The sequence below is a fragment of the Sander vitreus genome, chromosome 6 (assembly GCF_031162955.1).
Source record: "Sander vitreus isolate 19-12246 chromosome 6, sanVit1, whole genome shotgun sequence".
Lineage (NCBI taxonomy): Eukaryota > Metazoa > Chordata > Actinopteri > Perciformes > Percidae > Sander > Sander vitreus.
Genome location: NC_135860.1, coordinates 22,107,256 through 22,120,573, shown reverse-complemented (window position 1 = coordinate 22,120,573; position 13,318 = coordinate 22,107,256). Strand labels below are relative to the sequence as shown.

At 39.2% G+C, this 13,318-nt stretch overlaps 1 protein-coding gene across 1 annotated transcript in view; it reads left to right on the top strand.

The window, feature by feature from the left end:
- Nucleotides 1-13,318, top strand: part of LOC144519920 (CUB and sushi domain-containing protein 3-like) — a 262,641-nt gene that overhangs the window by 183,852 nt on the left and 65,471 nt on the right. Inside the window, exons 47-49 of the mRNA XM_078253451.1 lie at nucleotides 6,810-6,998; nucleotides 7,347-7,505; nucleotides 8,795-8,983. Coding sequence (XP_078109577.1) covers nucleotides 6,810-6,998; nucleotides 7,347-7,505; nucleotides 8,795-8,983 — 537 coding nt within the window. The remainder of the gene's footprint in view (nucleotides 1-6,809; nucleotides 6,999-7,346; nucleotides 7,506-8,794; nucleotides 8,984-13,318) is intronic.

The following is a 13,318-nucleotide window of genomic DNA, read 5'->3' as shown; positions in this document are numbered from 1 at the left end:
TGATGTACAGTAGGTGCATGTGAGGGAGTCCTGAAGACAACAGGTCTTATCTTTACTTGTGCTGCATTGGGCTTTTTTTTAAATCAATAATTTATAAAAGCACAAGGGGTATGAAGTCCTGCAGCATTTTATTAGCGTATTAGACAGTGCAGAGTAAATATACTGTAGATGGCAAACAGAGGAGAGAAAAGCTTCATTGCATACTTGAAGACGGCATCATACATGTCTGGCATACAGATCATCATATTAATGGAAATGGATTTGCTAAAAAAACAGGCTTAGAACTAAATGTACTTGCGTGAAAAAATGAACAACTGACTCATAAGTGTCTTTTAGTACAATTGGACACTGTGCAGGACACTTTTAGGCAACTAAACTGTTACAATTAACTTTCATGAACTGAAAACACACTGTGAAAGGGTCAAAGTTCTGAGAGGAAAACACGGACACCCAAAAACAAGTGCGAAGCTATTTAAATATACACAGTGCCATGGATACACATTGCTAAGCCTCTATACTGATTGACAGGTAGCCATGGTAGCAACTAGTCAGTCACAAGGTATCCACGCCCTGAAGCATCCCCTGCTTTATTGTCTATGTTACTCTAACTGGGAGCACAATTTACAAAATGAACATCATGCTGTCAATATACAGATTGATTCATGCTGTACGTGAAACTAGCAATAGTTTCGAGTCCATTAACTCGTTAGGAAAATGTTAGAGGTAATACATTTGTTAGTGTGAAGTAGGGCCATTTTCTCATAGGCCTTGGTTACACAAATATATGTCTGCATATGTGTGTCCACACTTGACACTTCTATGTGATCTGCCTGAGCGGATTTTGGTCTGATATACATGTACATTTCCATTGGGATATATTTCCGCTCAACAAGTGCATCTTAAATGGCACTTGCCTTCTTCTTTTCTTTCTACTTTGTTTATTTTTTAATGGCGGCCGAGCAAGTTCGAAACATGCTTTGTTGAGGAGAGCGCAGCGGAGACGTGATTAATGCAGCCTACGTTTGATAGTGTCCGGATTCTGCCAATATGCTGTACACACCTCACTGAGATCCAAACTCAATCTGCATGTGGTCTCAAATTGAAAAGACAAGGGTAACGACAGCCTTATACAAACCCCAATTCCAATGAAGTTGGGACATTGTGTAAAACGTAAATAAAAACAGATTGCAAATCGTTTTTAACCTTTATTTATTCAGGGAAGGTTCACTGAGAGGCAGCCTCTCTTTTGCAGGAACACCCTGATCACATTCACACAGTTACACATTCATTCATTCAGGCAGGCCAATCTAGTACCTGCACTCTTTAACTATGAAGCCACGCTGTTGTAACACGTGCAGACTGTAGTTTAGCATTGTCTTGCTGAAATAAGCAGATGCGTCCCTTAAAAATACGTTGCTTGGATGGCAGCATATGTTGCTCCAAAACCTGAGTGTACCTTTGAGCATTAATGGTGCCTTCACAGATGTGCAATTTAACCATGCCATGGGCACTAACACACCCTCATACCATCACAGATGCTGGCTTTTGAACTTTGCGCTGATAACAATCTGGATGGTCCTTTTCCTCTTTGGCCCGGAGGGCATGACGTCCATGATTTCCAAAAACAATTTCGCTTTGCATGGGAGAGTTTTAACTTGCACTTGTAGATGAAGCTACAAACTGTGTAACTGACAATGGTTTTCCGAAGTGTTCCTGAGCTCACGTGGTATCCTTTACACAATGATGTCAGTTTTTAATGCAGTGTCGCCTCAGGGATCGAAGGTCACGGGCATTCAATGTTGGTGTTCAGCCTTGCCGCTTACGTGCAGCAATTTCTCCAGATTCTCTGAATCTTCTGATATTATGGACTGTAGATGATGAAATCCCTAAATTACATGTTGAGAAACGTTGTTCTCAGTGAACGACTGAGCCTTTTGGGGATGCTCCTTTTATACCCAGTCATAACCAATTAACCTGTTCACCTGTGAACGTGTTTTTTGAGCATTCCTCAACTTTCCCAGTCTTTTGTTGCCCCTGTCCCAGCTTTTTTGGAACGTGTTGCAGGCATCAAATTCAAAATTAGTGAATATTTGCAAAAAAAACAGTAAAGTTTAACATTAAATATCTTGTCTTTGTGGTGTTTGTAGTGTATTCAATTGAATATATGTTGAAAAGGATTTGCAAATCATTTTTATTTACGTTTTACACAACGTCCCAACTTCATTGGAATTGGGGTTTGTACTGCCCGTTCAAAATATGGAACGGGTCGTTGCTTGGCCTGTGGTATTGCTGCTTGTAGCATTCTCCACAACCAAATTGTACCCCAAAATTACAGAAGGACCCCAAACCACTTAATATGCAACTCTACTATATAGCCTACTACTGACTTACAGTGTACCTCTACATCAGAGGAAGACATTGTACCACTACATTTACCTGACTGAGAACTTGGCAGATTCAGAATGTAAACACAAAATATCACAATTAAAATGTGGAGTAATCAGACATTTGCTTCATGGACTCATGGCAGTGCGCTACCCATCCGGCCGGTTATGAGAGCTAATCTGCACATATCTAAACCAGACCGAGTACAAATAGTCATTTTAAGCCAAAATGGGGCTTAACCTTGAACAAATTGCAACAGAAGCCAACTCAACTGATTTTGTATCCTCAATATGTCCTGAGTAAGGACAAAAAAGCCCCAAAGAATCCCATTAGGGGAAAGTTTCGAAAAAGACCCAAATATAGCCTGTTCATACATCTATGCATTCTTTTTCTCACGTGAATATGGTAAAACTTTTAACCTTTAGATATCACCATGAAAATTAGTGAGTTGATTACTTACATCAAGACAAACTAAAAATGTATTAAAAAATTTTTTTTAAATAGTTTAACACTATTATAACAGGACCTATGTTTTGTCTTCTGCATTCTCCTTACCCTTGTCTCCTGTTCTTCCCTCAGACTCATCCCCCAGAAACAGTCCTACGGACCCAGCCCCTAACCCCATCTCTGCAATAATAATAAATAAAGGCTGGTTTAAAGTACATCTTCCTGCCTCTATGTACGAATGCTCATGGGTAGCCTAAATGGGTTCCATTCAGACCTTGACATGAAGTCTTTTACTGTTATATGTCAACGAGATTCAACAAGACATTTTCACCTGGCTATACCCAATGTTTAGATCTGTTGTGGTATGTATGCAAATTAGCACATACGTAATTAAATTATACATCGTTTGCCCATGTTAACAAACAATTTCAAAAGATTTTAATACATGTTGTGTTTGTCTTGATGTAAGTTATCAACTCAGTAATTTTAATGGTGATATCTAACTTTTACCCTATTAACGTGAGAAAAAGTGTGTGTGTGGTGTGGGGGGGGGAGAGAGAGAGAGAGAGAGAGATCCCTCTTAGCCTTAAGAATACAGGTTTAAGGCACTTCTGCATCAGAGCCTGAGGCTATGTCCGCTTTTTTTTTATATAGTCTTTGGTTAAAAATCCATACCAAATGAACAGATATCAGGCAAAATACAGTGAATTGACTACTGTATGGCATATTTAAAGTGTGAAACCAAATGTGTCAGGCATCATATATATATATATATATATATATATATATATATATTGATCGAACGGCTCCTTAAAATCTGCCTTGAGAATTAAATTGGCATAGTTAGTACTATTTTAGTAGTATTTTATGACGTCTTGGTTAGTTTGACAGAGTCATAGACCATATCATTGTAGTCAATAATTCATTACATTTTCTTGTGTTGAATATACTGGATATATTATGTCCTTGTGCCACCTCTAGCACAAAACTAATTGCTCTCCTTGGGACATGTACAATTGAACTTAATTTGAGGTGACTTGCAATTCACATCCAAGAGACTGCTACAGTAAGCTTGTAAAGGGGCCGTTTCCTGTCTGCAGCTTGCCGACATGGCAGGAAAAAGAATTATCATGTGTTCCTCGATTCCGCTTTTGTTTGCTGTCAACCCTTGTGTTAATTGTCATTTTATGCTTATAAGATAACACTGAAATGTCCTTGCATGGCTATGCACTTTCACCCCCAAATACCCCTGGTTTTTCAGATATTTCCCCTAGGCTCTGTCTTCCTATGAGGAAGGTTATGCAGTAGCTTTGATCAAAGATAGAGCCACAATTGAGTGTTTGCTTGGTAAACTATCTGCCACATTGAGGTTGAGAGTCTAACCTAATAAATGTTGTTGTATTGGTTTTCATATTCCCATTGATTTTCATGTCAGAAAATCTGATGAAAAAAAAAGATTCTGCTCTAACTTCATCTTCACCATACTTATGTAAGCTTTATTGTATGATGTCTCTGTAGCCGACAATATGCAACAATCGTTGTCATGGCATTGTCATTCCATATGCATGTTGTGTGCTGAGTAAAAGAATAAACAATTGGGGGTTTGCACAAGGAATTACAGAGATACATCTTGCAATGTTTGCAAGATTTAACAAATGCCAATGCCAGTTCTTTTTAAACACTTACTTTTGGCATGCATGCCATTGCAAAATAACTGTACAATACTATCTATACAGCAAGGATCTTCAGAGACAGTGCATGATTTCAGTAGTTACCTGGATGTCACTGGCTAAAGATTGTTGATTAATATACTAATTCACTGTTTAATGCTGATTGTATTTACAAGATTGAATGAAAAATCATTTCAACAGTTGTATTTAAAATAGGATTTTTTTATTTTTAGAGATTTTTGTTTTATTGATTTATTGTATTTATCTGCCTAATACTTGAGCTATGTTATTTATAATACTATAGTATTTGAGCCAGTATGATAATAACAGTTCCTTGGCTACCTTGCATTTTTTTTTTACGCTAAGGTACAGAGGTCTACATTTGTATAATATATAAATACATTGTAAGCTTTAGTCTGCTTTCAGGGTATTGTCCTATCCTTATCATGGTCCTCTAAAAACCCATCTTATAAGGTAGTAGTATTGAGGTGTCTGAGACTGTTTTAATCTTCTCATGATACATTTTTGTAATCCCTGCACCTGAAGTTTGAGGCAAAGCACAACTGTGCTTACTGGATAAGATTGTGTTTGTTGCCTGGCAACGTTAGCTTAATAAACGTTAAAGTATTGAGGGCTCAAATATTTCAATAACAAACTCTTGCCTGAAAGATGGTTCTATGTACACTGTGTTCGATCTTATCAAGTGAGTCAATTTTATGTACATCTTAAAGATGTCCAATATGGTAAAGTGCTGCAGGGAATGCAAATCTGTACAGTGTCTAAACGTTTATTTATGTTGGTAACTCCAGTGTAATGGTGAAAATGTTGTAGAATTGAAATTAGCAATTGTTAGTAGGAATTACTTACAAATGTCACATATTTCCTTAAAAAAACATACTTTAACTTAAGTAACATTTTCAATTTCGTCTCAAATGCAAAATCAAGTCTCTCAACTACAAGAAAAGCACTGTGACTCCTTTTTAAAAAAGTGTGGACTTTAGGAAGCAAAGTTTTTGAATAACTAACCGTTTAAGAAACTACAGTATATAATTAAAACTGAAACTGGCTAGAAATTGACTGACCACTGATTGACCACTCAAATGCTATTAGGTGGCATGACTCCAAGTGTATACTTTTTCCATGGTCTGTTTTACCCTTGTGGCCAGTAAAACGAATAAATATGCATTTTGTTCATTTCCACAGACTCAAAAGTGTAAATCTATGAAGAAATTCTTACCAACTGTCATGGAATGGTAGTGAAAAATATTGCTATTTCATATTAAATTGCTATGTTAATATATTTTCTGAACAAATTGAGTTGAGATTTGTCGCCTCCTGAATGAATATCGTACAGTGTTTTCTATAAATATTAAATCCTTTGTTTGTATTTAATAAATTTTTCTTCAATTTAAGTATTTTCTTTGTTGTTGACATAACGTAATGAGACATTTTCTTGACCTTGGTTCCCACAGAAGGCCTTTGGTGTATTGTGTAATCTTATTTAGAAAATCACTGACTTTGACTTTTTGGAGATCATATCTGCCCGTTAACTTTGAGTCAAAGGCTGTTTTAGTTAAAACGTCTACGGCGACTCGCCAGCAGGAATATTTATGCTTACAATTCTTTCCCTCTCCTTTTTTTTTCTTTATGTGTCCGAATGTTTCCGGTGACCTTTTTATCTAGAACAGTTCTTCACATTAATCTTTCATATGTGCCATGTTTCTTCACTAGTAGCCCAGAAGACAAACTGTTACCAGCAGGGAAAGGAAAGAAACAGAACTGTCATTATTTTAGACATGCCAGTCTACAGGAAATTAACACACACACACACACACACACACACACACACACACACACACCCACACCCACACACACACACACACACACACAATTTTTCCATACAAAGTTAGCTGTCTCACCTGCTGAGTATTATTATTTGATAGATTAATATTGGGGCAGCCTGGTGACAACAGCAGACTCACCAGCTCAGCCTTTAGGCTCAGTATCAGTGTGGCTGAAATGTAATTGTTTCAGGACTAGTTATTTTTTTCAATGTAATTTCTCCTATCACAATTCCTGTCTTTCCTTCCCTCACCTCATCTGGCCTTATCTAATTGTGCCTTTCATCCCCTCTCCTATACATCAGTTCTGTTGTCTGCCTCAAATGGGTTTCTATCTCCCTCTTTCACCTCTTTCCTTGTCCAACCTTTGTCCCTTCCTCTCTTCTCTCTGTCTCTGTTGTTCTTCCTCTGTTTCTTTGTCTTCCTCTGACACTGCCTTGCCCTTATACTGTTTCTTTTCTTCTAGTCCAATGTCCAGCCCACGAGGTGCGTTTTGACTCAACGGGGGTGATCTTGAGTCCAGGCTACCCTGATAACTATCCCAATCTCCAGATGTGCTCCTGGCTGATCAACGTAGAGAAGGGTTACAACATGACTCTGCACTTTGAACTCTTCCAGACAGAGAAGGAGTTTGACATCTTGGAAATATTTGATGGTGGGTTCTGCTGGAAGTTTGGTTTGGCTTTGTGTTACTTACTACTACTTACTACTACTAACGTTACTTAAGTGAAATAATTGATGTGTTTGTTTTGTGTTATGAAGTTTAGTGTATCCCAGTAAAACATTCGTACTTCATCTTCTACTGTATAGTTGATGCCATGATTAATCATTTAAATATGTTATGGAATATTTGGTCTTGTGTTCTCACCAAATACCATATCACCATATCTGTAATAATGCTATTTATTAAAAAAAATAGAAGATGCATGTTCACGTCTGTCTACATTAATACTTGTTTTTTATATGGATCTTTTTCTGGGTTTGTCCGTTTATCTGTGTTCAGGTCCCAACATCTACAGCCAGAGCATGGCATCACTCAGTGGAGACATTGAAACACCCTTCAGCATGACCACCACAGGCCACCAGCTGCTACTGCGCTGGTCCTCTGATCACGGCACCAACCGACGCGGCTTCCACATCAGATACGTGGGTGAGTATCAAAGTATGTATCCAACTTATAATCATATTCTCTTTTTATAAGTGCTATTTGAATATAATTTGTCTCTAAACTACAGAAAAGTGATAAAAGTCATGGGTTTACAACTGGCATTTATATTGTAGGCACCGTGAAGAGACACTTCAATTGAACGAGTGATAACACTACATAGGGGCATATATTCATTGAACTCTCTCTGCTGCAGCTATTATATATTACTGTGGACACAATGTGACCCCATGGTTTTTATCACAGTGTGCTCTGATTGCTTCAGGGTATTATTTATTGAGTTTTTAATATCCTTTAATTTACAAAATTACTTTACATTTTTACAGAAATGATTATGGCTCACAATTGAAGATGTTTTCACACGCAAAAACCATGACGCAGGAGGAAAGTCGCTGTAAGGCTTCCATGCTGTTTTGCACTCCTTAATTTAAAAAAAGGTTTTAAATTCTGAATTGTCTCTTTAATAAAGCAAGTGGTGCTAAACAAGAGCAGCATGGGGAATCTTCTTCCATTTGAAATGCATCAATAATAATGAAAAAAGCACAAAAGAAATTTCTTTTTCATGTTAGTGTCTCCATTATATTTAATACACAAGAGTGTTACTGTGAAAGCAAGGGTGATGAATTTTGTAAAGAAAACTCCTTGACTTGATTGACTTGAACAGGCAACTGACGTAAACCTCAGTGTGTGTCTTTTCGTCTTAAATCTCTGTTATCTCCCAGTCAGGCTGATTTGAAGGAATGTTTGACAGTGTTTGTGAAGCACACAGCCCTCCCTTGGAGTTTCTGTCCCATCGGCTATTTGGTGCTCATATTCTGGAAACCAAATTTACCCTTTTTGTGTTCTATGGGCTGTAAGCTGAGGGAAAGGAAGGCTATGGAACAAATAACTGGAGGATGCACCAGTATTGCATGTGTTACTTCAATTTGAATATGTGCGTGCCCATAGGCAGGAGAGGAATAGTAATAATGTGATTTTGAGGACTTCCTTTGCTGTGTGGCACACAGCCCGAGTGCTAAATAGATGTGACACTCCTCAGGCATTTTCCCTCATTATCTTTCTGCACTTAAAATGGAGCCTTACTGTGACTAAAATGTTCACCTGAGTTTTTCTCTAACGGTGCTTTGTTAATGCCTTTCATCCATTTCTCTTTTTCCCTGTTAACATCTGCGTCTCTTTATTGCCTTTCTTTGACTTCATTCTCACCTTCTTTCCTGTTTCTCTCCCTTGCCTTGCCATTCATCTCACTCCTCTCCCCTGTTCCTTTATTCCTCCATCTATTGTAGCGATGTACTGCAGTACCCCAGACTCCCCACAACACGGCTTTGTAGTAAGCCAGACCGGGGGTCAGCTTAACAGCATGGTGCGCTGGGCCTGCGACAGGGGGTACAAGCTGATCGGAAAGGGCACAGCTGTGTGCAAGAAGACCACCTATGGCTACTTTGCCTGGGACGTGCCAGTTCCTGCATGTCAAGGTGAGCACATCGACCCTGGCAGCCCTTTATTCCTATCTTCAGCCTGCCTCTTTCCCTGTTCTTCTGGTCACTGCATCTGCAACCCTATGCTCAGCAGGCAGACAGGCAGGTGCTTAAGGCACCAGAGTGTCTCAGCCCAAGCCCTATTCCTGTGTTGTTAGCAGCTGAACTGAATCCAGCCTGATTGAGAGCCAGTACCCTGTCATGTGGAAAGGAAACAGTAATCAATCCTCCCTTCTTCTGTCAATTTCCACTTCTTCAAATTACTTTGGCTAACTCACCATTAGCATGCAGTGTCTGCTGCTGTTGGGGCTCACTCAACTAATTGGGTTGTTTGATGCACACGTGAAATGTGTGCATTTTACGTGCGCATGATTACATGCACTAGCACATACTCATACACACACACACTCGCATAGCAGCAAATGGCAACAGATGGTGTGCTCAATTGCATTTCATCACGATACAGTGAAATACAAATATGTATGTGATGTACTTTAAAATCATTTAAAACACTTCACACCTGTGATTAATTCCGTCAGTTTGGTAATTGCACATAGCTTTTCCAAAACACATAACCCCAACCGGCAACCCGTGGTTGAAAATGAACTAATATATTCATACAGATGCTGTCCATCTGCTATCTGCTAGATAGGGGAGATTACATTACAGTATGTTCAATCTATCATTCTTTCCAATCCATATTGAATATGTTGAGAATGTACAGTATATTCATCCATCAGTTTTGCTCTTGCATCTCAGAGAAAGAGCAGTGACCTTAAATAATGTTACAGGCCCACTGACCTTCTAAGCTAAAGACCATTCTAAAGTTGAAACTTTCCATCTGCAGTGTAGAAAAGCATTTAGTGCTTGTGATTAGCATATGTTAGATTGTGACTTAGAGGTAATCACAAATGAATGTTGATTGATTCTCTCATGGGGTGGTGAGGGGCAACGTAATGGCTCCAAGCCATGTTGGCAGATTCCTACCTTTGATGTTTCACAGTGTGCAGCTACCATTGCTGCTCCATTTTTATCATATGTGTGTGTTTGCATAACCGTTCCCATTTAGTCTGGCCCTGCAGATGTTGGTTTCCCCGCTTGACTCACTCCCTTTGACTTGGCTCTGATGATAAACACCTTGAAACCTACTAGCTTGAGCTTTCTGTCTGGTTAAAGCTCTGAGGCCACAGTAACCCAGATTCGCTCTGTATATGGGCAATGATACAGTGCTGCTTTTTCTATGTTTGAGGGCTTCATAGAAGGAGTTATTGTTGAAACAAAACAAACAAATTCCAATATTGTGTAAAACCTGAATACAATGATTTGCAAGTCTTTTCCATCCTATATTCAATTGAATACACTACAAAGACAAAATATTTAATGTTCAAACTGATAAACTTTGTAGTTTTTTTTGAGAATATTCACTAATTTTGAATTTGATGCCTGCATAACGTTCTAAAAAAGCTGGGACAGGGGCAACAAAAGACTGGGAAAGTTAAGGAATGCTCAAGAAACGCCTGTTTGGAACATTACACAGGTGAACAGGTTAACTGCAAATTATTTGGGTATAAAAGGAGCATCCCCAAAAGGTTCAGTCATTCACAAGCAAGGATGGGGCGAGGTTCACCACTTTGTGAACAACTGTGTGAGTAAATAGTCCCAACAGTTTAAGAACGTTACTCAATGTACAATTGCAAGGGATTAAGGGATTTCATCATCTACAGTCTATAATATCATAAAAAGATTCAGAGAATCTGGAGAGATCTATGCACGTAAGCAGCAAGGCTGAAAACCAATTGAAACCATTGAATGCCTGTGACTTTCGAAATCTCAGACGGCACTGCATTATGTAAAGGCTATTACCACGTGGGCTCAGCAACACTTTGGAAAACCATTGTCAGTTACACAGTTCGTCGCTACATCTCAAACTCTCCCATGCAAAGCTAAAGCCACATATCAACACCCAGAAACGCCGCCAGCTTCTCTGGGCCTGAGCTCATCTGAGATGGATTGACACAAAGTGTGCTGTGGTCTGACGAGTCCACATTTCAAATTGTTTTTGGAAATCATGGACGTCATGCCCTCCGGGCCAAAGAGGAAAAGGACCATCCAGATTGTTATCAGCACAAAGTTCAAACGCCAGCATCTGTGATGGTATGAGGGTGTATAAAAGGAGCATCCCCAATTTAGGGATTTTATCATCTACAGTCCATAATATCAGAAGATTCAGAGAATCTGGAGAAATTTCTGCACATAAGCGGCAAGGCTGAACACCAACATTGAATGCCCGTGACCTTCGATCCCTGAGGCGACACTGCATTAAAAACTGACATCATTGTGTAAAGGATACCACGTGAGCTCAGGAACACTTCGGAAAACCATTGTCAGTTACACAGTTTGTAGCTTCATCTACAAGTGCAAGTTAAAACTCTCCCATGCAAAGCGAAATTGTTTTTGGAAATCATGGACGTCATGCCCTCCGGGCCAAAGAGGAAAAGGACCATCCAGATTGTTATCAGCGCAAAGTTCAAAAGCCAGCATCTGTGATGGTATGAGGGTGTGTTAGTGCCCATGGCATGGTTAAATTGCACATCTGTGAAGCCACCATTAATGCTGAACGGTACATTCAGGTTTTGGAGCAACATATGCTGCCATCCAAGCAACGTATTTTTCTGGGACGTCTCTGCTAATTTCAGCAAGACAATTCTAAGCTACACTCTGCACGTGTTACAACAGCGTGGCTTCATAGTAAAAGTCATAGGCGTCGATTTGGGTGGGGACGGTGGGTACGCATACCTACCAGATTTCGTCATGAGTCATTTTGTACCCACCACTTTTTTTGAAAACCTCGAGCTCAATTTAGTTAACTGTTCACAACGCTGCCTGTCGGGACATTCTGCTTAACGTGAAAAAAAGCTTAACGTGGTTTAATGTAACTAAACAACAAGCAATCATCACCAAATTTCTCATGGCCATATCTTGTAATGAACACTTAAGCCTGTCAAAAGAACTAAACCGAAATCTAACGATTATAGAAGTTATCTCACATTAGCATTGTTTTCTTCATTGGCGCCTATGGCAAGGAAAAAGCTTGTACCTAAACAATGATCAATGATTACCAAATTTCTCTCTCATATTGCTCCTCATAACCACTGAAAACTGTCAAAAAATCTAACCAGAAATGTGGTGATGATTGATCGTTGTTAAGGTACATTAAACCACGTTAAGCTTTTTCACGTTATGACTTATAAACCCCATGAGAACCGTGGGGATTCAACCCACAGCCGCTCCGCTGCCCTGCTGAAAATGTGAAGCAGAAACACCTAATGTCAGATAACGTCCATAATAATAGGACTTTGGTTTTTTTGACAGTTTTCAGTGGTTATGAGGAGCAATGTGAGAGAGAAATTTGGTGATGTCTGATCGTTGTTTACGTACCTTAAACCATGTTAAGCTTTTTCCTTACATAGACTCTAATGAAGCAGAAACGCTTAATGTCAGATAACGTCCATAATAATTGGACTTTGGGTTAGATTTTTTTGACAGTTTTCAGTGGTTATGAGGAGCAATATGAGAGAGAAATTTGGTAATCAATTGATCATTGTTTACATACATTAAACCACGTTTTTATTCATTAGTAAGCTACAGGACAGCGTCTTTCAAAACATGACCTGTGTGAAAGAGAAAAAAAAATGAATGCGTCATTGTACCCAGTACTTCTGGAAATGTACTTCCGAATGCGTCTCTGTCCCCAGCACATTTCAAACCAAACTGACGCCCATGGTAAAAGTGTATTGAATTTAATATACGTAGGTTTAAATGGATTTGCAAATCATTGTATTGTGTTTTTATTTATGTTTTACACAACGTCCCAACTTCATTGGAATTGGGGTTTGTACCGTAGGAAATTCCGCCGGTTGCATGTCTTTTCGCCGATGTCCGTTACCTTCCGCTTTCTTTGTGTTGGAATTTTAAACTTCAGTCGATTTCTGAGGACTATGGTTAACTGCTCCTCAGATCTCTGCAGGGTAAATCCAGACAGCTAGCTAGACTATCTGCCGAATCTGAGTTTTCCCTCGCAACACTAAAACAACTTTTAAATGTACACTTTCCACCAAAACAAGTTCCTCCTGAGGCTATTTTGCAGCGGTTCCTTGCGGAACTTAGCGCCGCCCATGACGATTGTGATTGGTTTAAAGAAATGCCAATAAACCAGAGCCAGTTTTTCTCCCATCCCCGAATGCTGTGAGTACTAGCCAGACCCTCCTCCACAGCATGTGGAGGAGGGTCTGGCAAAGCGAGACTAACGTTTCATTACTGGGGACTACACAC